Raw genomic sequence first — 26,852 nt, 5'->3', positions numbered from 1 at the left:
GAAATGAAAATGTGTAGTCCATGACTATGACGTCATTGTATGATAAGGAAAATCGCGGGTGTGCGCACGCCGTGGCTAGACGCATGCGTAGACTGGCCGCTACGTTAGACCGTATCGAATATGGCTGCCGCGAGCGCGATGCCGTTAGAAGTGCGTGAAAAATGATCGTTTTTCCGTGGTTCAAACGATCCGACCGTTTTTACGTGTGTGCATAGTGACAGTGAGTGTTGTCTCCAACATCTCAACAACGTGGCAGGTCCTTATCATGGCGTTGGTCACCGTGCAACGGTCTCCAAGCATATCCAATTCCCCGCAGAGTTCGGTAAGTTTTCTTGCTTCTGTGCGTCTTTGTCGATAGCTGCTGTCAATTTTTACTGGGAATGCATTGTTTTGAAATTTACCATTATCGCTGTTGGAAATACCGTGTCGCAAATACATTAGAGATCGTTCGGTTCTGTTCGAACAGCCTTTCCTTATTTGGCGTATTGATAGCCAATTGAAAAAGGGAATTGTGAAAATTCCATGTTCTCTGCCCGATATACGTAGTGACGGTAAGCGAGGGAAGCTTATGGCCATAGATAAACTATGTCTGCGGTAAACAAAGAGTTGTTTTGACGTTTCCCTCCCGCGACCAAAGACTACAACGCAACACCGCACGAGTACGTGGTTAATCGTCACTTATCTAATTCGCCAGAGTCACGCATGTTTGTATCATAGACTATGGTTCCTGGAAATCTATATCAATTAATTGTACAAAATGACTCGTTTTATGCGTGACTTATTATCGTATCTGGTATCTTTGTATCTTTTTCAATTGCGTGCGATTACATGATTCTTTAAACGCGCTTGCAAATCTAGTTGCATTAAGATCTTTGCGTTTCGTTTCATAAGAAAAAATAGATAGATTTTTAATAAAAATAAGAATAGAAATATAGCGAACGAATTTGTATAACACGGGCTATACAAAACGCATAATACGAACCACATGGGTTATACCAATTCAGATACGAGGGATAAACTTTTACATCTTTTACAACTACTAATCTTTCTATGTATATATAAATCAAACATAAACATCGCATTAAAAAAAAAAAAAAAAAAAACGTGTTTTTTATAGGCCAGCTATTTTTAAATATCTTGGGGTGTCTAAATTTTTACTTTCGATCGACCGCATATTATTAGATGAAAAGCAGAAAAGTTATTGCTCGTAGGAGTTACGAATAACATTGCGATGGTATCGAGGGACGATAATATTAAAATAAAATTCTCCTCTCGTAAATGAAATTTCAGTTATGATAGTCTTTAAGGGTTAATAATCAAAATTTCAAAATATGCTTTCCACGAGCAAAAAGAGCTTCTTCTTAGTTTTTGTTTCGCTTTTCGAGGAATGTACCCGCGTATCGTCAGGGTTTGTCGCGTCTCGTCGCAATGCCACCGATTGTTTGTGACTTGTGACTGTGACACTCATTGTGCACCGAAGTCAACAGTGGTGGCGTCGCGATGATGGTGACTGTCTTAGTCGATTTAGAACTCGCTACGACACCGGTGCGACGAAAGAAAGTTGAAAAAGAGAGCGAAAGGAACACGTGGTTCCAGCGTATACGTATCTCTTATTCGAAAACGAGTGCCGTGACGAGCGCGTTTCCTTCCACCGGTAGAATGATTTTGCTGAAACGAGTAGAGTCTGCATTTCGCAAAATCTACATTTTGTTAGCTTCAACGATGACCAATCACGAGCCGCCCGCTGGTTTGTTCGTTCATCCTGATTTAGTTTGAAAACGGGGCGGCCCTTTCGACGATTAGTTTTTTCCACGATGCAATCGGAAGACAAAGCGAGCTTTTCTGCGACATTGAATGGCCGATTGCTTTTTCCTACCACACATTAGGTGTCTATACTTTCTTTAAAAATCTTTTACGTTGTTGCGAAAAATAACGGAGAAGTATTTCGGATCCTATTCTATTTAATCGTTATGCTGTAACTGGTATATCGCGTTAGATATTAAGTAATTAAGTAATTGCAACGTATCGAATAACGTATGTTATAGGATTTTCTTGTAATTCGAGTGAAAATCTGCATGTGTCATCTATATCAACAATAACATGTTCCACCAACGTCTTGTTGCTACGATCGAACGTTCTTTCCACATTTCGCGTTTGCTTCGATTCATAATGATTGTTGGGTTCCTGCGAAGTGAATTTGGAGTTGATTGGGTTCCTACTAATTCCGAGAAATTTACGATTTTAACTTTTCTTTACGGTAATACTTTTAACACCACATTCAATGTGACGTTACATTCTATTCCACTAAAACTATTTACATCGTTTACCATGTAAACCCCTCAATTATTATCTCTGTTTGTCACAAGGAAATATTTGTATTTCTATAGATAGTTTGGATCAAAATTTCACGTGTAATGCATTATTGATTATCGCACATTGCGAAGAAAGTAAACACGAATGTAAAAAATGTCTGGGAGTATGTCTTTCGAAGTGGACCTATTGTTGTTCAGTGTTACTGAGATGACCGTCTCAAGAGCTAATGTCTGGACGCTGTCTTTAGCCTCTTGTCTTATATCATTTTCCCTGCTGTTTCATTTTAAAGGTTTAATTATATTTTTTGTTATATCGTAAGTTTAATTAAAAAAATTCCAAGCGAGATAAGAAATAGTTTTCGAAGGAATCGTTTCTCTCGAAAGCATTCTTTTTCTATAATTAACTCGATAAACTTCCGTTTATTACAAACATATAGATGTATCTCGATCATGTTTTACTATTAACGTTAAATGTATTTCGAAGCGCGTGCTAAAGATATTACAGGACATTACAGGACTAAGCTTATTTAAATTCCAGCAGCACGTGATAAACGTTCAGATCTGGCCTGTGGTACTTTATTTCTCTGATAAAGAGATGGCAAGTGGCGTTTCTTGTCCACCAAAGCCAGTTTACTTATCCAGATATGGAGAGTTCTATGGTCCGGTATTCTCGACATGGCAGAAGAAGCAACGTGCCGAGCCTTCTTTGCTTATAAACTTGATCAACTGAAACGAGCTGTAACTATGGAAATTATCGGTTTTTCTTCCGCTCTTATGGGCTCTTGCCTGGTGCGGAGAGATCTCGAGGATCGATACGATTCAAGGATGGGCGGGAAAGATAAAAGCTGCGTTAAGCTGTGCGAAGATGCCTTGATACTTGCGATTCTTTCCTTTCAACTTTGCACCATTTGCTATTTCGTTAGGAAATAAACTCGAACTTGATACGGAGAAAAGCTGCGCGAGATGATAATGGCAATGTGAAACGAAAGTTACGATAAATGGAGCGGAAAATAGCGCTCTTGTTTCTGCCAGTTGTAAAGTACAGTACTCAAAGTTTTTACCAGTTCGAAAGTACTCGGAATTTCTGCGAATTTCAAACCGACAAAAGTTTCTATGAGCGTAAAGAAGCGGTTAATCCCAGAGATTCGTAAAGTAAACAGGACAGAACGAAATAGACGATCGCCGCAAGTATATGAAATCTTTGGTCGACTCAACGTATCAAGGTAGTATGTAGTACATAATAATAATTCATCGTAAATATACTTTGCCAAAGTATAGAAAATGGTGTTAAATTAACTCGTTGAAAGCCATCGTTACGCGAATGTAATATTTCATTTTCTGGCCGGTTTACGTTGTTGAATTCTATCTCTTAAAATTGTGATTGCGCGACGAAGGGAAATTTCAAAGAGTTTTTTTATTACTTTTGTAGTGAATTTTCAAAAAACTGCGTCGCTCGTACCATATTTCCTTTGATCTTCTTACCTGGTCATGTTTCAAAAGTTGGGTGTACGTGCATATATCTTTGTAAATATTATCGCATTCGTATCAGCGTACAATTCGGCTTGAAAATTACGATCGGAAGACTGTGGCGTAATTTTCTTTTTAGATTCTATTCTAAGGGCGAACGTGGTGCCGGGGATGGAAAATTGCGCTGCGGTGCTAATAGCAATCGTTGCTGTATGACCGCGCAGGATGAATTCCCTCGAGAAATTCGAAGATACGTATAAACATAAACCCAGATGTTTATCTTCATTTTCGTGAACGCTAATTCTGATCGCTGATCGTTACTTCGCCGGCTCTTTGTACTATAATATTTCTTTTTTTTTTGTTTTTATTACAAATTATTTTGGTAGACAGAACGACAGAAGTTTATTACAACATATTTTTGTAACGTGTCATCATCGTCAAAGTGGCAAGATATCGTGTTATTAGCTGTAAAAATAGTTGTTGATAAAGGCGAATAACTCGATATCTCGGTGTATTTAGAGTTTTAGGTGTGTAGCTTTAACGATTTGGTATTTGCATAAAGTAGTACAACGGTACAGCTGTTGTACGCAAAGGGTTGCGAGCGTCTGCCTTATATGATTTTAGTTATCGCTTTTGCACTATTTGCAATTCATCGATGCGAAGGACTTCCCTTTCCAGCTTAGTCCCCTTTCAAACACTCTGATCAAATCTCGTTTTACGATTATTCTCGAACGAACGTGTATTGCATTATTGATTGTATATCTTTGTTATCTACTTATCTACTATTACTAATTTTTCTTCTTTTTATAAAGTTTACGTTACTTCTGTTTTATCTTTCATAAACGGTTTTAACCGTTATTTTAAGGAAAACTAGAGTCTCGCACATCGCACGGCGAAAACCGTAATTACAAATTGCTATCGTTATAGTTGTCTTCAAGCAATTATATCTAAGTTTTGGAATATTTCAAATTCGAGGAATAAACGGAGAATGGGGGATAGTGGAATTTGACGTTGATACAGATAATGCATATGATTGCGACGTTTATCTTGGAACGAATAACTTAGATTTGGTACGCGTCGAACCTCGGAATCTCGTGGGCGACGTTATGCGATACCGAAGAAAATGTTCCGCGATGCAATGAGAGATTCAGGGGGGTGACTAACTCGCAGGGTGCTTGGAGCAAGGGAGCCGAAAGAGGGTTCTCGTTTCCCATCATGCACTTTGCATGCGCTGAATGCTTCGCGGCATACGAAGTGCACTCACCGTCCGAAAGGGTAGTTGCATTTTTCTAACGTGTCCAGAGGGGGTGGATTCGACAGGGGACACAGGCCTATTGATTTTAAAGGCTCGTTTTCTGCGTGGTATGCTCGACAGCGACAGTATCTTGGTACCCCTGTAATATTTTATTAACACGTTTGATACGTTATATCTAATTAACCCATTCGAATTGGAATTTTTCTCTTAGATCAAGACTTAATACTTTGTTTAATATTTCTTAGATCTCACGAGGCAAGAAAATTTCAAGATTGATGGAATTAAATGACTCGGGATAAAAGATTTGAAACGATTTCGCTCGATATGTCTTTCGAACCTTTGAAATCTCGAAATGAATCTCTGAAATTCTATACGGAATCTCCAGCGAGCGGTGGCTGGTTTTAGCCGAAGATAATTTGCTCTCTGCTCGTTTTACGTAAACTTTGTTCGAATAAATTTTGCTCGATGTCTTTGGTATCGGTGACGGTAGCCTTTGTAGCGGGTGCGCGAATTATCGCATAACGACCCGCGGAAGGCAAGTGGTTGGCACTTTGAGGCACAACGCGTAAAATCGTTTAACAAAGGCAGCCTTAACAGGTGCTTAGCTGGTGGCGTGGCGTTCTGCCTTTTTTTTTTCACCACGCATACTCGAGTGTGCATCGGACACGTGTAAGTGCACGTGTGGTTTCATTCACCGACGTCGAGATTTACCTTTGTTGATAAAATAATCAACGCGTATTTTTGTAATTAACATACGCGACCGTTATTGCCGAATTTTTATTGCCATTCAAACAGCTGTAACGCAGACACGTATATACGTTTGAAATAGACGTACATACTTACTTGGATTTTTTCATGACGCGTGATTGCTGATTAATATGTAAATCAGGAGGTTTTCCAATTCATTGGCTTGTGATATTTACGTTAGCAACAATTGCGTTAGCTTAATTCTATTAGGTCGCTGCATAATAAATGTCGCTCTGAGATTAATGGTACCCACGAATATAATTTCTTTCAAAATATGCAAACTTTAATTCGGTGAAAACTATGTACGCGCATCTATGAATCTATATATAGGAGGAATTTGTCCTATTTTAACTATTTTAACAGGTGGATATACATCCTGAATGAAATTGCCTTTAGCTCGAAAGCTACGTTCATCGGGCTTTCGATTATCTTTGCCAGGGATCCAAGAAGCGTATATTCTCTTTATTCAGGAAGTGCTGTATTCCATTATGTACACAGATCAAATTAAAGATTCTAGATTCTAGATTCTAAAAGCAGCGATTGCTAAAGTTGCTTTGCCAGATGAACAATTTTCAAATTATTAGACTGGCGGCACTTTGTTACTAATCAGGTTTGATTTTTCGTTTCTTTTTTCAGGATTCTGGTGCTGGTGCGCCAGCAGATGACGACGAAGCGGCGAGGAGTTGTAAAAGGTGAGTTTTATACGTAAATTAGTATGTCTAAAATTATTATGTTGTCAGACAAATATATTTTCAATTGGAGAACGGTAATCTGGATATGGTTTGGATCTTTTTGTGTCGTTTCCCAAAATAAGGATATTATATTTCCATGCGATAATGTTCCCTTTTAATTGTTATCGTTTCTTTCTCGTTGTTACGTCCGTTGGCTCTTTACATTCGAGGCGGCCATCAGAATAATCGTAATAATCCTAAGGAACTGTCATAAAACTAGGCATTTGTATTTTACCGTTTGGGGCCCTTAATTGTTATAAAATACATTTAAGTCGGGCGACACTCTACCTAGACCAAGTCACACACCCCGGACAAAGTGGCAACCAGATATCCGCACATCCTTACTACATACACTCGGTAGTCTTAAGAACCTATCATAAATCTCAAGGAGTCTTTTAACTAAGGTCCTTCAGACCGAACAAACATGTATTCGCTGAATCGTTTTTAAAGCTTATTGTTTACACTAGCAACTTTCTTTTGTCCAATCAGAAGCAATGTCTACTGCCCTCACTTTCCTAACCAATGTTATCTTCTTTACAAAGTTTTTGGAATAAACATTAATTTATACCTGTTAATTCAGTGTAAGCTCAATTTGAACCACCCCTATTCTCGTAACCGAAATCAGGGGATCGTTAGGTTGGTGGCGTCGATTATCGTAACAGGAATTTACGACTCTAATTTACGAACTAAACAAGTCGAGACGTTCCTTATGGTTATTGTTCAATCAGGTAAAAATTGAAATTCAGGTGAAACATGAATAAGAGTTTTCCTTTGCAACAGCATCGTCACCGGACTTCACTGGTTCGTTATCTTTAGAACAGTCAACATTTTTTTTACCGGGTTTTCACCCTTCAGTCATTCACCTACTTGACTTATACATTACGCACCAGCGTAATTATCTTTTCTACAAAGTTATTGGGGATACATAATATCTTCGAACTGTTAATCAAGTGTTATACTAATTAAACCACCTCTGTTATCCTAACCGAAATAGGGGATCGATCAGTTCGTGGCGTCGATTGACAAATCGAAACGGGAATTTACGACTCCTGTTGACGCGCTTCCTCGCGATCTCGTCTCTCCGCGACTGGTCGGAAAAACACTCGTATTAAAAATCCTTTGATACAATCGTGACCAGAATCTCAGCACCTTATCTCCTCGTATTTCTGTCAATTCGCTTGCTCCGACACCAGAAACCTGTTAATTTCACTTCTGATTGATCGTGTGACTGCGCTATATCGCAAGGCAAATTATAACGATAAAGAATAAGACCTTGGTCGGTTTCTGCTCGAGATTCTATTTGATGGTGGAAATGTACAGCGATTTAAACCTGTTTCTAGTTGATACGAAACGTCATTGGCTACCGGCACCATGATTACATGTTAGAATCGAAACGCGTTTGTCAATCGGTCAGTCCCTCGAAGGGGTCCAGTTTCCAAGGGTCCAGAAGCTTCCATCTTAAATGTATTATAAGATATATACGAACGCGATCGTCTGTGCGTGCGTGTAAATACGCGTTTACATACTCTGGTCTACAACTCCGATAAGATGGAATCGCGTGGTTCGTGCTATTAAGGCTGGTACAGCTACGGGTACACTAAAGTTGTCAACTGGTCTTCTCTGGTATTCTTCCTCTTGTACCTCATACGTGCCAAAAAAAACTTTGGATATCGAGAAATTCCTGTATCGGGATCCCTTCTTTTTCGGTTTTCAAAACATCGAGCTTCGGATGAATCCTCCGTTGCGTCCAAAACGGTTTTTGTCCTTCGAATAAGTAAACGGATATACTACGTTTAATACGACAGCCTGTCGATTTTTATCGCACGATGCGGTAAACGATTCGATTTTTCATTCGATCAACTAATTAATTCGAAAAGAGTTAGCTTGGCAAAATGTCTGTAATTTACCTCGTACTGTTCATCGCTGAAATTCACGCAGAGTGGCTGCACCGAGAGGCTAGTCGTTCGCCAACATTTTTTTCTTATTAAAACCTGTCTTCGAGGCTTGTGGTCGCACGTTTCGTTGCCAAGTATAAGCCATCTAAACCATCTTTTGACTATCGAGAAGCGAATGTTGTCGTGCAAACGGGATAATCTGTATGACGCGACATTTTCAATGAGTTTTCGATAGATATTTATATTCAGTCGTGCTTTTGCTTTTTTCCTCTTTTACCTCTGACGGATCAGCTTGATCGAAATTTGGCATAAGTGTTCCACAGTGGCGAACAAAAGAAAGTATAATTGACAACGGCCATGTATAGGTGTAACGTGTATTATGTGACTCTCATAGATTCTGTGTGAATCAGAATATGTGACCGTTAGCTACGTGATGAGAAATTGCTATTCAAATTTTACTGTAATATTCGTATATGACCATTCGTATAGACCATTTGTATACCAATTTTAACCTTCCCTTAGTTTGCCATTTCATATTCAATTATCCTGTCTTTGTCACAAGTCTTTTATGACTCGTTTTAATCTTTCTAATAAATGGAAATCTTCCGATCCACACAGAAAATGTCTATATAGATTTAATTTCCCTATTTGCATTCTATGAAACTATCCATTTGCATGAACATCCGGAGTCTAACGATAAGCGTACTTAGGTTAAGTAAGCACCGTTCGATTTCCTCGGTGCGACGCGCCGGATCAAATTAATCGAAAGCAAGCGTTCGCGAACTCGGTTCTCAGGAAATAATTTCAGGACAAGGAACTGTTACTTAATCAGGCAGACGAGTTCCTTTCTTGGGAAAAAGACTTCTCGTCCCCGCGGCTTCCTTCTTCTGGCAATAATTCAATTAAGCCAGATCCACGGCCTAAGGAAAGTCTCGTGCGAACTTCCTTGAGTCTTTGCGATGTAAACATTCGTTAATTTGCAGGAAGTCGAAGCGAGCTCGTCTCTTTTCTTGCCTTAATCGTTCGACTTTCTACGCTGCGGGTTGCGTAATCTGTATAAGTCGCGACCGTGTAATATCATCACCCTCTCTGAGAGTCAGGAAAGGTGCCGGAAAAGAAGGTTCCTCGTTTCGTGAACGGCGACGCACTTTCACAGTTTGGTAGATCAGGCCAATTGTCCCAGACGACGTTTTTCACATCTTTCGCGACGAGAAACAAAACGTTTTTTGAATTTGAGATAGCACAGGGATGGGACGATGCTTCGCTAAAAAGTCCGAAAACTTTTACGATACGATATGACCAGCAAGTCTAACATCAGCGGTGTCTATCTTTCGAGTAGAAGAAGATTGTAAATGTTCGTACAATAGATCTTTTTGCTGCGATAGCTTTCTTTCCTTTCTTTCCAAAAATAATTTTTAAATCACGTAAATTACATTTCGAAAACGTGTATCGATGATAGTTTCTAGCAGCTTCGATGCTTTGTATACTATTTTTGGCCAAGCCATTTAGAAAACCGTTTTATAAACAGATACGTGACCTTTAGCCTAGCTGAAGTTAAAGGTCACGACGCGAAATAGTCCGACCCAGTCAAAGGAATAGTTTCCTCTTCATGGTGGAAAGAGAATCGTCGCTGATATTGGGTGCTTTCGCGTGCTTATTCTCTTCGAGATAGGCTCGTGTCATGCGAGTCAAGCGAAAAAACTTTGTACGACATGAGAATTATGATTGTCGTAGAGCGATGTAATTCATGCCAGCCGATTCATACAGCGGTGAACACCTCTCTGCAAACGTACACATATAGGGTGTCCTATTTTCGATAGCTAGCAACTGATCGAGAAATTATATTACTTTTATGAACATAAGCATTTAATCGAAATCTATCGATCATTTGGATACTAAAAAATTACTTATTAGATCTTTGGCGAGTTGGAACGTTCAATTCGTTCTTGGAAGGATCGAGAAATCCATGTTTCGCAAAGTTTATTTTTCAAATGGTGAAAATTTCACTTTTTGCCTACGATAGTCTTTGGATTTCTTCCTTTCCAAAGATAGAAAAGAGTCGGATTTTTCGATCGATCTAATAGACTGAAAATGTACACCCCGTAAACGGTTCGACAAAGGTGGTCGATGCGTGTAGATCGTCGTAGATTGTAGATGAAACGAGAAGCTCTATATAAGAGAGTGTTCTCACATACAAACGAGGCAGATTTATGGACGCGCGAAAACGAATGATCGTCCCGTCGGCAGTATTTTACGTATAATTGAACTTGTCTTTGGAGTAATTCGATTTGGCTTGGGCGCGAATGAACAAAACGCTGATTATTTGCGCGTTGTTTATTATCGTGAAATCCGCTCCTCCTGCTTACGGGATCTGACTACAGTTCTTTTGGAATAGTTAGAATGTAGGCCTGTGATAAAATTCGATATATAAATATAAATTCGGTAAAATTCGGAAAAGTTAGAAAGTTTCTAGGAATCGTCGAAGAAAGATGATCGGGACAACTACTCTTCGTGTATAGATCAAGCAAACTTGCATCTTTATGATTAAGCTTCAAGTTCGATATCAACCGAACGATAAAATATATGTTGTTGTATGTCTCTAAATACAGAAACTCTTTGATACATTAAAGAAAGCATAATTATCTTTCAAATATTGAATCCTGCATTAAGTTCCATCGTCCGGAAGAAACGTCGTCAACAATGGAAGGAAGTTTTCCTTTTGAAGACGGCAAACCTCCGCACGAAGCTCCGTTCGGTTTATTTCCCGTCGCAGACGCTAATAAGTTTGCGGTCGGGTATTGAATTGACGGTAGGTCATACGGAACGTGAAAGTGCACCACAATCCCTGTTGTCGGAGCATCGCTGAGCATCGTACTCGATTCTGGTGAAATTGTATTTCTTTCCGTGGAACATGTTACATTTTCTTAGCTTTCCTATATAATTTCTTGATTAATGATCTTTATTAGGTGAAACCTGTACAAATTTTCGAAGGATCGGAAAATTCGAGCGATCGAGCGATCGAGCGATCGAGCGATCGAGCGATCGAGTAATCAGGCATGTGCGTTCGTATTTAAGGAACAAACGCGCTTAAATATCGAGTTTTCACTTGTAACGTCCATTGTGCCGCTCGCATCAGGTGAAAAGGAGAAACACAGGTTGCGAATAGTTCTGACGACCCGTCTGGATATCGAAGCCGACCAAGGTAGTCTACCTTGAACGGAATTCTCGGTCGTTCGTAAATTTCACTAACAAAGACCCGCCACTCTCGTTGAGAATAATGGCCGGACGTTGCATATCTTTTCCTTCGTTAACGATGCCCGCTTGGACAATACCGATGGCACTTTGCACGAGTAAACAGCATAGATTCAAAATATGTACGTACTACGCGGTATCTCCGCTCTTTGATGCTCTCCATGGGGGAAAAACATATTAAATTTAGAATCGCTGTTGCGTGTCGGAATGAGTTTGTTTCATGATACAGTGGCAGCCGAGTAACTGAAAACCATGGTATCAGCGAACGAAACGTTTCTATTTTTAAAAAATGGATAAGTAAGTTGAAGATGGCGTGCAGCTATTAATTGTACGTGGGAAAACGTGTATAATGTAAATTACGTTTGAAAATTGTCGATGATTTCTAAAGATATACATATACATACATGTGTCACGTTATGGTGTAATAGAATAAAATATTTATAAGATAAAAAAAATGTAGATGCTACGCGATTATTAAGCCCAATTGTTAGTATATCTATTAAACTGACGAAAGTCTCGTCAATTACAAGATTTTTATGCGAGATGTTATCAAGGTTTACACTTCGGGTACCGTTGAGTAAACGCCTAAGCCTATATCTACACACCGATAATTAATACGTAGAATAATCCTGCAGACTGCATTGAATATTGCATTAGCTGCACGGAAGAAACAAAAAAGCACGGTATGCTGTTATTAATCATGGCACGTAGAAGCTGTTGTTAAACTAGCATATCATTCTAATCCAATCAGTCATCTGAACAATGATGAAAATTGACGTTCTCCATTTAAATGACGGACTAAGTTCTTAAACAAATACAAACAATGGATTCCCTTTTTTTTTTATAAAATTAAGTTGTGAATTTCATTCGACTTTTTATTTTAGCTTATCGGAACGCTATAGGAATCGATGATTCTTTTCGAATTCAAAATTCACAAATTTAAAAAGTCATTTGGAAACCGGCAACATTTCAAAATACGGTTCCTCTTTAAGTTTGACTTTCTTTTCCTAAGCCACGGTTACTAATGAATTTTGCGTGTTTGATACTCCTCATTCACAAGAAACAGAAGCAGAAGAAGAAGAAGAAGAAGAAGAAGAAGAAGAAGAAAGAAGAGAAGAAAGAAGAGAAGAAGAAGAAAAGAACAGGAGAAGAAGGGAAAGAAGTGACTCCGGTCGGGACGATTTCTCGGCATTAATTGCCCCCTGGTCGTAAATGGCATCGTTGCCAGGAACGAGGTAATGGTTTGTGCGTGCAGAAAACGCGTCGGGCATCGCAACGACCGCTGAAAGCGGATTCGTGCGAACTTGCGTGAAACAGACTAAACACAACCGTGTCCGAGAGAGAATAACACCTTGCGTATCTTATTGTGCCCGAGTATTTACGTAATGCATGGCACTTTCTGCATTTCTTCCCTGGTTTTTGCTCGATGCTGAACGCACAGAAGATGCGCACGGTAAAATGCGGAGCGTGTCTACACGGCCGTTACGCCATTTAGATACACTTACCGAGGAAAGCGACAGCCGTACAGGGTGTTTCATTTCAATCGAATTTCGCAAATATTCGTGAAACCTTTAATAAAATGTGACGTCTTATTTGAAAATCCAATAAACGATTGTATTCGATGCATGTGACAATTCGATTAAATTTCTTTTAACGTTAACGAAATAGTTTTTGCGATACCTACGATACGAATGAAGCAGAAAATTGTATTTAAATTGTAAGCTAGGTGGAAATTTATTCGAACGCCATTCGAATCGTAAAAGTTAAAGCATAGAATTCTTCCAATGTATCTATCGTTTTTGATTTTTCCTATAACCGTCGATAAGTACATCCGTGGCTGGATATACATTGATTTTTTTAGTTTGTAGTTCTCTTTAGAGGTCATTCACCTTCGACTCGTGCAGCCGCAGCTGCTGTTAGATTCTTCACTGTACTCTCTGTTTATCGCCCACTTGTCAATGGGCTTGGTAATGAGACGCACAAAACACTCGCTATTTATGTTTCTATCGCAGACGCGAATTTTTCTCGTTGACTGGTTCGAAAGGTCGCGCGTATTTCCTGTCGACGATGTTCCAGAGGCGGTATCGATATTCAACAATTGTGATGCTTGGTTAGCTTAAAATTGAAACGTTGAATTATAGCTTTATAACTAGATATTTTTGTTCGATAAATATTTAATAGATTTTTAATATTTTGTGCTTTAATACATTTTTGTGCTGTACAATTGTACCGATTTCCTCATGGATTTGCAAATCAAGTACTCTCGTTAGAGTTATGCAAATATGAGCGTCACGTCGTATCGCGTTTCAGAAGAAAAAATTCAATAGACGTGATATATTCTTTGTTGACACAATCGGAGTAGGCATCGCTAGATTTCTGGACAATTGATATCACTTTCCAAGGATTTCGGTATCCATTGCGCGACAATCTGTATAATCCATCTATAGTCTATACGATCGTAAGGAACACCGCACTGGAAGGTTGTGGTCTCTTCGTTTCAAACAATGATTCACCAATTCATTGCGAGTAAGATTTTCAAGCTTTGATAACATAAAATAATCCCGCATTGTTTTCTTCTTAATATCTTCTATACGGCAACGAGCTTCTTCATTAAAAAAAAAAAAAAAAAACAGTTTAATGATTATAAATAAATCAAAAGCAACGTTAATAACTATCATTCAATATCAAAGCGATCGATAGTTACACGCTTCGTTTCTATTCGTTTCTATTCGTTTCTATTCGTTTTTCTATTGGCGTCGGCTCGCTACTCTTTCAAGGCGATTAAAGTCCATGATCAACCACCAAACTGTGAAAAAATAAGCAGTCATCGATTACATGGGTTTGTGCGTGGAAAGAGCAAAGGGTTGCGCAAGGGGAGAGAAAAGAGGGAAACGCAGCAGACGACGCCGTGCGGGTGAGTGGATTAGCGATCGAGTTAACGATCAGACGAGTTCTCCTTTGTCTACGTTCATCGGATGGTAAAAATTTTTGGCGGCTCACCGTCTGGCGATCAGATTTAAAACGAGAGAAAAGAAAAATATAGCCGATGGTTTACGCCTTCGTAGATACGAGCTTTTGTGATTGTGAATGGATATGCACACGTACAAGCAGAGAGAAAAAAAAGGACTATGGTTGCGTATATCTGAAATCTCGGTGCTCCGTCGAGGGTGAAACGCATGACAGAAAATTCTCAAGGTCTTCCTTTGTATCTACCCAAGATGAAAATACTGTGGATTCGTGATATACATTTTGCTGTCTATTACGTATTGCGTAATATTTAATTGAATACCGTCGTATAACATAAAAGTAACAACACATAATAATAATAAAGGGCCGAAAAGGGTCGAAAGTATATTTTTATTGAAACTGTAATTTATAATTTGTAACGATACTTGGAAAATTGTTCTTCGTTTTGTCAGCTCTCTACAGATCGATACCTCTTTGAGATTGGAACATATTTCATATTAGATTCTCCCTAATTTTCACTATATCTGCCGTTCTTTGACATCCCGAGGAGAACGAGGCGGGTCCTGAAATAGGGGAATAAATATATGTATTTTTATATTCTGTAACAGATCGACGCTGTAATTCCTTCCTGTTTGCCTTCGAGTGTCATTTCCTTTTATCTACATTTTGCAAGCGTATCCCCTATTTTCCAAGCAACATCTCGATTCGTTCTAAATTACGATAAGAGACCAACGGATAAGGGACAAAGGTAGAAGCGGAACGCATGCGCAAAGAAATTGTATATAGATACACAGAGAATCGTAAACAGAGGGCGGAAATGTGTTATGGTGCCATGGAACACGTCCTTCCCTCCGTTTTCCATGCTTCCACACTTGCACGCTTTCCTCGATCGACCGACTCGCATTTCGGTCCGATAGGTTAGGTTAGGGTCGGTTGCGGTGCGAATAGCGGCGAGATGGAGGGGCGAGGGAACGAGAGGTATAACCGGACTCCCACTGTTCCACGATTCGCTCCGTACTTCAGTTGCCTCGCGTACGTTGAATCGTGAACATCTATTCCGTTTTGTTTCTTCTCAGTTGTTTGAACACGTTGTTGTATCTCATTTTATCGCGTGCCCTTATCGGATTCTGACTAACGCGTAGTTCGCGCCACCGAATTTCCAAGTGTCTCCGTTCAAGTCCCTTCTTTACCGACCGATGGACTCGGAACGAAGGATTTTTGGTGATCAGTTTTCTCGCACGCGATGGTCGAGATTTCCGATAATAGTGTAAGATGCTTCTCCTCGAAGCATCGTTTGTGAACGGATCCGTGAGCCATGAAGTGAATCGGTGTGCAGTGTCTAGATTCGTCGAATGATCGAATCTCGTGACTCGTGGAAAGAGGTTTATGCTCGCTGGCTCGTGGCATGTGTTGATTCGATGGTCTTCGAGAGCGTCGAGATGCGGAACCCGGGGTTCCTCCTCGAAGACGCCAGACATGGATATATCCAGTATATCAGGTACAGTTCTTGCGATGCTTTTCTATTTTTATTTCTTTTTCTCGTCTTCCTTCGTCCACTGGGAATCATGGGAAAGGAAAAGTGGTTTCTTTGTAAACGCGTGCATTCTCACAATGCGTTATGCGTCCTGCAGCGATGTGAATAGAATAATGTGTCCATAAACCAGACATTGACTGTGTATTGTTCGTGGTAGAGATGACTGTTCGAGGAAAGATCGATATTTCAGCGAGTATCGATCACGTCTGAGCCAGTTTCGCTGTTTCCGAACGCCGCGGTCTTCGATTTAGTTATCGGTTTATCGAAACTCACGCTAACCTCCGAATGTTTCGGGATTATTTATTTGACACGAAAAATTTGCTCGGATTTTTGGATGGGAAAAAATACGAAATATGCGTTTAAAATTATCCTAAAAGGGTTATAATAAACAAATTATTATTAATTTGTATTTACGTGTTTAAAATATTTCGGTCTTATTCTCTCGTTTGACCTTGATGCTAATACTCAATTACAGAAAACGAGAATATGGAGATAATGTATCCGAGCGTTCAGGTATACAGAGTAGATCTCACAATCAGTTTACTTACAATCCACGATAAAAGAAATGTACGCTTTACTAGGAAGTAAATGTTGATCAATAGCTTTTGAATAATCATTTTCTTCCATATATGATCGATTCACGGCACTTGTGCGTTTCAGTCTTTTCTTATAAATGCACTTTGATAGTGAATTTTTACCGTGAATGAACTTTGTGTTAGGATAGTCGACGTGAACAGTGAGATAACTGAAATTCAACAAATTTCGTTTTGTTTGTTTCTCAAATCAAAATATTGCCTAGGACTTTGTATGTGTAATGTACGTACGTAGAGACTCGACTCTTCCTTTCTCTGTCTGTCCGTCTGTCTCTCTCCCTCCCCCCCCCCCTCTCTCTCTCTCTTTTAATAGAATTCGTTATAAATTCAGTAAATTCTATCTGTTTTACGTTCTGTGGATTTCTGTGAATTTCTGTGCAAAGGATCGCTAATATTTGAAATTGCGCAAAGACCTTGCGGATATTACGTAAAGTTGGTTTTCGAAGCTAGGAACGATCGAAACGATTTAACACTGGAATCCCAAAAATTTCACTCTACTAGTGTATTTACCGTTTAGCCATTTCGTGCATATATGTGTACATGTTTATTACTATCTAATTCATCTAAAAAAAGTGCCTATATGTTCTTACTTTCAAGTTTTATTTTCACTTGTTACGCGTTACTGTTTCGTCGAATCGTATTTAATCATTTTTCTATTCTATTTGCTAAATATAAAGATTAACCAATAATTCTATACATGATTGTCGAAGATTATAAAATTAACATATTTTATTTAAAATTCAACATATAGCGAACTAATATTAAGCTACAAAAAGCTAGTAGTTTTAAATGGTTAGAAATAGTGTTTATCGAAATGAAAACGAGCGCATCCGGGATTTTAGCGTTAGCAGAAATGATCGTACTGTGTTCGCAAAGGCGAGGTGCTCAGGGGTCGAAATCCACATGTCGTTCGTTTTCCTCTTATTGGACATCTTATTTTCGGAAATAGCATGCAAATCGGAGAGGCTGGCTCGAGTAATTCTGTGAGTCTCATTCCGCCACGATCCTCAATTTGACTCGCGTGCGCATAAATTCTATTTTTGTGCTGTGTTCCAGTGAAATATGTTAGGAATATACGCCGCGTATATAGTAATTTTATTTCCCAAAATCACCTTAATACAGAATTAGCATTTAGTCGATTTTAGAGCAAAAGGTAATTCTTTGTTGAAATATTACTCTTCAGTGCTTTTACATATCTTCCGTTGCAGATTTTCTTAATTTAAATAAGTTTAGTATTTATATATTATGAGTATTTGTATATTAGAGAATGTATGTAATGCGCAAAAATATATTTACGATAATAATCTCTGTCTGTCTGTCTGTCTGTCAATCTTCCGTAACTAATTTTCTTATATCGTGCGAAGGTAAATGTAAAAATTACTTGATGCGTAGATGGTATTTGATAATACCAATATCCCTGTTTACCAGTAAGGTGGTTACATTTCGTGTCAGCTGACTCGGAGCAACAGCTGCACGCTTTGTACCATCGCGGATGAAAGGGGACCCTCGAAAGCAATTATTTTTCAGAGGAGAGTTGTCGGGAAGCTGTCTAGCTTTTGTACAACTTTTGAATTTCTCACGGTGGTTGGTTTAAATCTTTGATCGATTCGTCGCCGACGCGTTTTGCTTTCAAGGCCATACAATTGATCCTTTTGGCAATAATAATTTGTTGAAATTTCACATCGTGTGTAGGTAGGTTTGTATATTTATAAATATTAAAATACGCAAATTATTCATCTATGGTAAATGTTAATGGAATGAGATTAAATTTCAATTATCAAAGTTGACAAGTTAAAAAAAAACTACAAACATGTCGTATCGAGCTTAGAATTGTAGATATATAAATTGAATCTTGAAAATGAAAATGCTATCGATCGTAAAAATTGCGCAAGCAGTTATATATTCGCAGCAATTATATATTTGAAATTCGCAAATGAGAGCGGAGAGTTGGTTCATCGGTCGAAATACGATACTTGCGCAATAATGTTGTCATACTTACTGGTGTTTATTTGTTGCGTTCGAAAGTTAATCCTAGGTGTATTCATTTGTAAGTTTCACTAATTTCGACATCGTCTCGACGCTCAGTCGATCATCGTTTCTGGCGAATCGTACAGCAATGCGGTGTTGCTTAGAGACGGGGAACACAACACGAAGCTTCGCAGTCGATGTGATAATAATCGTTATTCAAATTTCGATAACCATTTTTTTAGTTAGCCGGCAGAGGGTATATATTATGACAGACAGACGGTATAACGTTTATAAATGGAGGGTAATTAAGGAAAGAAAGTGGATAATATCATGTAAGACGTGTTGTAACATCGATGGCATTGCTTCCTGGTTTCGCGTTAGACAAGCTGGCGCCAGACTGGGTCGATAATGTCATCGGACTGGAACTTATTTTGAATGCCATTAATATACCTCCCTTTGTGAAACGGTTTAAATATGCAAGCAAACTCGCGTTACCTATGATAATCGAGAAAAAATATTTTCATTAACATTTACAGTTCTATCTTATAACATTTACAGTTCTTATCTATCGATATTAGTTGTGTCATATTCATCGATATCGCAAGTCAAGATTATTAATCGAAAATATATTTCATAATTATCTGTTTGGAAACATTTTTTTGTTTGGAAACATAATTTGTTTCGAAGGATGCAAATAAGCAATATTAACATAATTATCGTTTTCTATAAGGAAACAATAATAGCGTAGTTCGTTATTTTCTCATTTCCTAACTTCTCTACACATTATTGTCCATTATTATATCCATTATGTGCACTGATGATACATGCAATAACAAACATGAATAATCCAGTAACAATTTTCCAAGGTTTCCAAACGAAAGCTTATTCAACGCCACTTTAGCCTTTTGCTCAGATCCTGCCGACTCGGCTCTTTTACCTTTTTCAAAGTCTTCTTCTTTCGGTTAAACTTGGGATCATCGGTAAGGGATCACAGGTAGAGATATGCTGAGACATCTGTCGTACTGTTTTTGATTGGTGCGCGAAGAGAAGAAACGTATAGGCGTATATAGTCGATGAAACAGACATAGAGCGAGATCGTATAGTAACGAGTATAGTAAACATTAATTTAATCTGATTTAATCTCAATCACGCTGATGGATGTAACCGTGTTTAGAACTATATGGAATTTATCGTGAATTGTTATTTTTTATTATTTAATAATTATGTCAGATTTCTTTATGACGTTTGTGCATTACGTAAACGACAGCAAATTGCGCATCTCTAGAATGTATAATATACACATTTTCTGAAAATATTCTACGAAGAAAGAAACAATTACTCGTACGTATGTCAAATTATTTGTTTCAATTCTCGGAACTTATAAATTTCAGTTCATCGATGACGATCGATTTTTAACAATTCCGCTGTATCTCTCGCAGCAACTATACGATTGAAAGAAGGAATCGTTTCGTTGTTCAGTCGTTTCGCGCGAGATTAAAGTTGGATCGAACGCGTGTTCTCAAGAATAAACTGGCCCAGGATCGCCAGCCAGGCCAATGTTTGTATTATCCCTTATTATCTGGCGCATCGCCCCCCCCCCAGCCTCCCGGTAGCTACGCGCTTTTCTCCATTTCGATGCGGAGAATCGAAAGGCTTTGAAAGGTTGCCGCGATCGTCCGTTCGCCGGTGGTCGTCGTGTTCATCGTTTCCGCTCTAGTTGGCCGAGTTCCAGTGGTTCGTTGGACGTATTCTTTCTTCTCGACGCGGGACGCAATTTTCTCCATGTTAAACGTCGCTTTTTCCGTTCATCGCTCGCCGAGTTGCGTCACCGGGGATCACGGCCGCGGTGAAAGCGATCGTTCGATCGACTCTTGATGCGCGTGGAAGTGCACCGATGCTCGCGCGGACCGATTCGAACTTCCAGCAGAGATCGTTGTTCGATCTCGACCAGAGTTCATAATTTTAAACCGTGAATCTCTCTGAAGACAAATCGATCGACTCTACTTTTTGTTAAAATTTGTTTCTTAATTTCATTAATGCATATAAGTATCCATAAATAAGTGACTCGGCTTGCCTTGACTCGCAGAAATACAACGATCGCAACGATATATTTAATAGGAAATTGTTCGTTCGGAGCCGCGTAAGGAAGAAGGAATTTTCTTTATTTAATAAGGAATCGTCGAAGATAGGGATAGATAACTAATTTTCGTCGGAACTATCAAAGCAACTTTCCATATTCTGTAATCTGTGCCAGCATACATGGTGTTTCCGCGGCAATTTTTCTAATCTCTACCGGGAAGCAAGACGCGTGGACGCAATTGCATCTGCATGCGTATCGAGTCACTGGAACTGATTGCTTCAATGGCCGGAAAGTATGGTCAGGTTCATCGGGAAACCGCGTGCAATCCAACGGAATTACGTTGCCGATTTGTATCTTTCTCGTTATAATTGCGTCGTTGAATGCAGCGAATCCAAGGTGCTCGAACCATTGAACTTTGTTGCAAGACCGGTTTTGAAAAGATTTCTTTAGTCTCTTTTGATGTTCAAAGTGGACTAAGTAAAAGGATAGGAAGAAACAAGCGATTTAACCAGTTAATCGGGACGAACGAGTCTTGGTTCAGATTTCCTATTTCTTGGATGGTGCAATTTCTTTATTTATGGATTTGCCATATTGTAACGCGGTAGCATCTATGTACGTATTTCTGTCAGAAATAGATTCTACTTGGGTATACCTATCGAGCTGTACAAATTTTACATTAAGATATTTCATCCTGGAAATTCTATTCTTTGTTAGCAAATGTTTTAAAAACGTGTGACGAACGTCATTAATGACCTTGTTCTAATAGCGACGCGATGCGACGCGACGGTGCGGCCCGTCGTTTCCGGCCTGCACGTTAACCGATTTACCGGAAGTTGGCGTCGATTACACACGCATCACGGTGGATGTGGCTCGTCAAAAGCTGTGTATATTGATAAGAAAACAGAACTGTTTCCGTGGTCGATTCTTTTCTTACGCATGATTTTACTCGTTTAGAACGAGTTACTCTCGCATAGAAAGGAAAACAAGAAAATAATAATACCTATAACGATCAAAGGAAAAGTGTCGTGCTTGCGTTTGAAATTCTTTTGCGATTAAAGTGTTGTTTGCGCTTTAACAGGTGAGAAACGATATATAGCTTGTCAGGTTAACGAGCCGACGCTCGTATATCGTGGTGAACGATATTTGATTAAGAATCAGTAAGAATAAGAATAAAACGACGAAACGATGTAGAAATATCGGCTGTTGAACTTGTCGTTCGATCCAATGGAAAAGAAGCTAGATCAGGGTCTGGAAATTGTAATTCGTCTAATCGATGTAACACGCGGGAAAAGATCAATTGGACGAATCTTTGAGAACGGAGAGTCATCGGAAGGTTCTCATATGTGGCGGTAACCAAGCGTAAAATCAGGCTTGCCGATGTTTGAGCGACGTGTACCGGTACGTGACACACTTTAACGGGGTTATGCGAATTGCATTTTGCTCGAAAGGTCCCCGTCGCACACCGATGACAATTGCAGATGCGATCTCTGATGCACATTCACCGGCGCGTTGTCGAGACGTTTCGCTCGACCTAAAGTCGTGCTACTCGTGTCAAATGACATCATCGCTGTTGCCTCCATTTGTATCTACATATCTGTTAAGGCGTAGGATAGACTGGATAAAGTCGAAGAATGTATTATTTGTCATGAAAATCGTCGTTATACTCGTGTTATATCGTCGAATGCCATTGTAACGCGTTTAACGGTTAAAAGTATTAATTAACAAGTATTCCGCATGCATCTGTTTTTTATTTGTCCGTTTTGAAATCTTGTTGAAACTTCTAATTCAACGTCTCACGGATCAATACATATCGTTGATATATACACGAAGTGGTACTTTCTCTGGAACATTTATTTCTGCCAACAATGTTGCATGCAAATGAAACAAAGGCCAGACAAATGGAGAGAAAGTTTTAACGCAGATATCGTACCAATGCTTCAACGGAGCTTGATATCATTTTTTCCATGTCGGTAAATTTCGAACATGAAATGCTTGATACATAATCGTTATGCTATGTTTTGCGATATTTCTCGATATTCCTCAAGTTCTGTGCAAAAGTAGAGACCTTTCAATTCGCGCTAATAATTAGACTTCAACAGGGTGTCGCGAGTTCACGCAAAGTTATCGAGCTTCAGCGATATCCAGTCACGGTGGTAGTTTTGTGTGTGTGTGTGTGTGTGTGTGTGTATACCGTTTCACTTGTTATTTTGAGCGTCAGCAAAGGTGCAAAAATATCGTACTATGCAACGGAAATAAACTGTACGCGTGCTACGAACTTGTAGATTTTTCTAACGTAGGAACACGTTATACACGTAATTCACGCGTAAATTTTGTTGGAATGCTTGTTTTAACGAGCTTCGAATAATTCGATTCGATAATAGGCGATGTCTGTTACAAGTCGAACACTCTGTTTAGCCAATTTCAATTCGGTTGCCTCCCGGCTACATGCTTCTTACAAGCTTTCAAAGGTAATGTAACGTTACCAAGGAACGTGTTATCGATCATACGAGAGGGATAAGATGCGTTCGATTTGATAGCGTTTTATAAAGAATCTATATAGAAGATGAGATTGGTCGAGAGACAACGAGAAAAGATTCTGCTTGTACAAGCTCTTTTCCATGAATTCTTTGGTTTTGCGAGCGCGAAAACGCGCGACAGGCAGCGTGCAATCTCCTCGGAGGCTAATAATACGAGCTGCAAAAGTCTGCTTGGCGAAGACGCGCCCACGCGTCGCAGTTTCTAGTTCGAATCTCGAGATGATTTTAGTATCTCATCGTTCTTCGCCCTAATCGCGCGTCCGAGTTCCATTCCGTTCGCGTTTTCACACTGGAAAAGCGTTTCGCAGTTGGCGTGGTCGACGATCAAATTGATCATCTACCTTTCTTATTTTTCGATTTGTTAAAAAGGAATTATTGTTATATTTATGAATAGAAATCGTTCGATAATATTAACATTTTTAATAGATTTTTTCAATGTACAGTTCGTCGTTTGCGAAAAGTTGAGGTATATTCGTTCCCCTTGGAACTGGTGAATTTCGATCGATGGTGATGTTTCTATAGTTTGTCGAGGCGGTTATTGTGCTATTGACTATCGTTCGTGAAAGTTGCTCGAGAGCGCACCAATACGGAGAAGTCGGGAAAGGACACCCCTGCGAAAGAAAAGGCAGGGCTACCAACGAGCATTTACGCAAACGGGTACGAAAATGCATTTCTTTGCGTTCGCTTTGTAGCTGATCTGTATCGACTATAATATCGGATTATCAAGTAAACACTGCTATTGCTTTTCACGATCGACTACGACTTGTGGGTATTTTCTTCTCTCGTTTCTGAAAATGTAAAGTATGAGAAAAGCAACGACCGCGAAAGTCTAAAACGTTAAAGCGACTTGTAACTTTTTCCTCCTGGGGCATCGATCAGTCCGTTCGAGAGACGAGGTTGGACGATTCATAAAAATAATTGATTTCAAAATTAGTTGCGCATTCCGCGCGATAAATCTTTCCCTGACAGGCTGGTTGCCAACGTTGCTCACACTTGAACCAAAAAGACCATGTTCGTTAATGACTGTTCAAAAAATCTAACGTTCGCGAAGTAAATTATGGTTTCTCGTCGTCCGTTTCGTTCTGTGTCGTTTCCATGAAATTCTCATCTATCACGTTCCACCTAGAAATCCAGCGTGGTGCACGATCTCGGCGTTCACAGCGAGATAAATCTCAGTTCCGTGAAAATCTCGCGGAGGGTTAATAATCGAGAAGTGGTGTAGAGTGGGGAAAAGTGGGGAAAAGTGGGAATTCGCGGCGCGGTGCGGTGGCAGCAGGAGTGGGAGGATCAGGGGCGCGAAAATCACTACAGAGAAATCAAGTCGCTCCAGTTTTGCTAATAAGGCCGCCGTCGCTAATTGCTTTCCGTCACGGCAGCTGGTCCCTTATCGTGTGAAAGTAATCGTCACAGCTCTCGATAACGAAGATCGTGGAAGAGCGCATTGCCGAAGATAGATTCTCAGGTTTCTCTTTTCTACGGTTACTTACACGCGTGTAATCGCTACCCCTCGTGAAAGAGAAACTCTTCCCATTGTATGGCACGAGCGTAAACGCGCGTGCGCTACCGGAAGCTTACGCGTGTACTTACTACTTCCTACTTACTACTTACTACTTACTACTTACTACCTACTATCTACTACGTATTATAGTTCGATGCGTGAAACACCATGTGCGTCCGACGAGCGCACGATGCTCCTTACAACGAGAGTGTAGTTCCCCGCGACAGATTTGGCAGATGTTCGAGCACCAGCTAACTTTAACGCTTTCCCTGCTATAGAAATTTCGTACTCCTTACGACTAACGGTGATACTATCTTTTTTTACCAGAAATATTTTTCAACCTAGTTCCGTTATCAAGCATTATTTCGGCAAATAATTCGGTAAATCTCGTATTTTACTATTAAAATTGGTTTTTCTATTTATCATTTTATACGTAGCTAATACATATATATGTATATATATATGTATGTATCGTAAAAAGTAAACATTGGGATTCTGTTCCTTTTAAACGATATTGTGATTATAGAAAGAAGTAAAAGAAGAAAGGTGAAAGCTTTTAGGCGTAAAAAGAGCGTAAATTCTTAGCGTAATTCTTTTTAATTAACCGCAGTGCCAAGACAAATTGAAGCGGTATATCTTGAATAATTGGCATCGAAACACGTTAAAATACGTGAGTTGTCCTTTAAATCTTAAACGTTTACGTGGCACAGGCATCGCCCATAACTTTCCACTCTATGTTAATAGACTTTTCCTTGTTTCTGTTGCAGCCTGAGCGAATGTTACTTCGCTGGCAAGGGCGCGGCCTTGGTTTTACCTCCGAACGAAAGGGCCAGACCCTCGAGAAAGGTTTCCGCAGCAGGATGCGACATTCAACAACACCTGCAATCTATGTTTTATCTGCTCAGACCGGAGGAAACCCTCAAAATGGTGAGTTACGAGATACAACCGTGTTTATTTGCGAAGAAAGTTTTCTTTACAGCGAGAGATGGTTTTTTAATTTACTAAGAACAAAGCATATATATCTGGTTGTAACGTTCGTTCGAACACTTACGATTCGTAATGTAGATTGTAGATTACGCGAATAAACGTATACGTATGTATATAGTTTGTCTGCTGCAGCGGTTTATGTAACGTTGAAAGTTGTTTCGCGTATCTTTTGCTCGAAACGTTATTGGAAATTCTTTGGCGTTCTCCTTGCAACGGTACGATGAAAAAATCGCTACAACGTAAAAACAAAGATAAAAACGGGCTTGCATGCGTCGATTATGTGCATACGATCGATCGAGCACCGGCCATGACATTTCCCGCGGACAAAAGCTCAAGGATAGAATCTATTTTATTTGAAACGTGCGTTGCAATCGATATCTCGAGACCGCGAATTGTCTGCCAATTCCGGGATCTTGAAATTAACGGCAGAGGTTTGTTTAGATGTTCTGGCGCGCGGTTTCAACCATGTTTCTTGTCAACAGACGCAAGATATTTTCACGATTGACATTTATCTCCAATTTAATGACTAGACTGCGCATTTGTACGCATTCCTACATCTTTATGGATATAGCTGAAGAAAGGGAATTTACATAGAAATTTGTTTCATCTACCAAATATTATTGTAACGAATACACTCTATTTTGAGTATTTTATATAGGCATATTTGCAAAATTTTCTTTTCGTTAGATGTAGCAAAAAATGCATAAAATTCCACCGTCTATTACGAACCGCGTGCATACACGTTAACGTCATCTTGCGGTAATTTCGATATTATTTTTCCGAAATTTCTCGTCACCTTGCTTTCTTTCGAATTGTTTATCTATTTTTGCTTATAATATACGAAAAGCGTTTCTCTCGTCAAAGATGAGCTAATAGTTGAGTATCTTCGAACGCATTTCCCATTGGAGAAATTGGAAACGAGCGTCTCGTCTAAAATTATCATGTTTCACTATGTCGTTTACGTTGCCACTGCAGAAAGTCCAGAACCTATGTGAACAACCGACAGGTAATAGCACCGTGACGTCAGCC

At 39.4% G+C, this 26,852-nt stretch overlaps 1 protein-coding gene and 1 long non-coding RNA gene across 4 annotated transcripts in view; one reads left to right on the top strand and one right to left on the bottom strand.

Annotated features, from left to right (window-relative positions):
- Positions 1-79: 79 nt before the first annotated feature.
- The window catches only part of LOC126920480 (protein phosphatase Slingshot), a 75,395-nt gene continuing 48,622 nt past the window's right edge, over positions 80-26,852 (top strand). The window contains exons 1-3 of one of the 3 annotated variants that reach the window (XM_050730917.1): positions 80-322; positions 6,418-6,473; positions 25,604-25,763. In XM_050730917.1, the coding sequence (XP_050586874.1) occupies positions 266-322; positions 6,418-6,473; positions 25,604-25,763 (273 nt within the window). In that variant the 5' untranslated portion in view covers positions 80-265. Of the gene's footprint in view, positions 323-6,417; positions 6,474-15,594; positions 16,125-23,588; positions 23,996-25,603; positions 25,764-26,852 lie in introns of those variants that run through there. The other 2 variants (XM_050730916.1, XM_050730918.1) reach the window with 2 other exon arrangements.
- Positions 666-26,852, bottom strand: part of LOC126920496 (uncharacterized) — a 215,230-nt gene continuing 189,043 nt past the window's right edge. The window contains exon 3 of the long non-coding RNA XR_007711980.1: positions 666-677. This is a non-coding gene — a long non-coding RNA (uncharacterized LOC126920496). The remainder of the gene's footprint in view (positions 678-26,852) is intronic.

The sequence above is a fragment of the Bombus affinis genome, chromosome 9, assembly GCF_024516045.1.
Source record: "Bombus affinis isolate iyBomAffi1 chromosome 9, iyBomAffi1.2, whole genome shotgun sequence".
Classification (NCBI taxonomy): domain Eukaryota; kingdom Metazoa; phylum Arthropoda; class Insecta; order Hymenoptera; family Apidae; genus Bombus; species Bombus affinis.
This window is presented reverse-complemented; position numbering and strand designations above follow the sequence as displayed.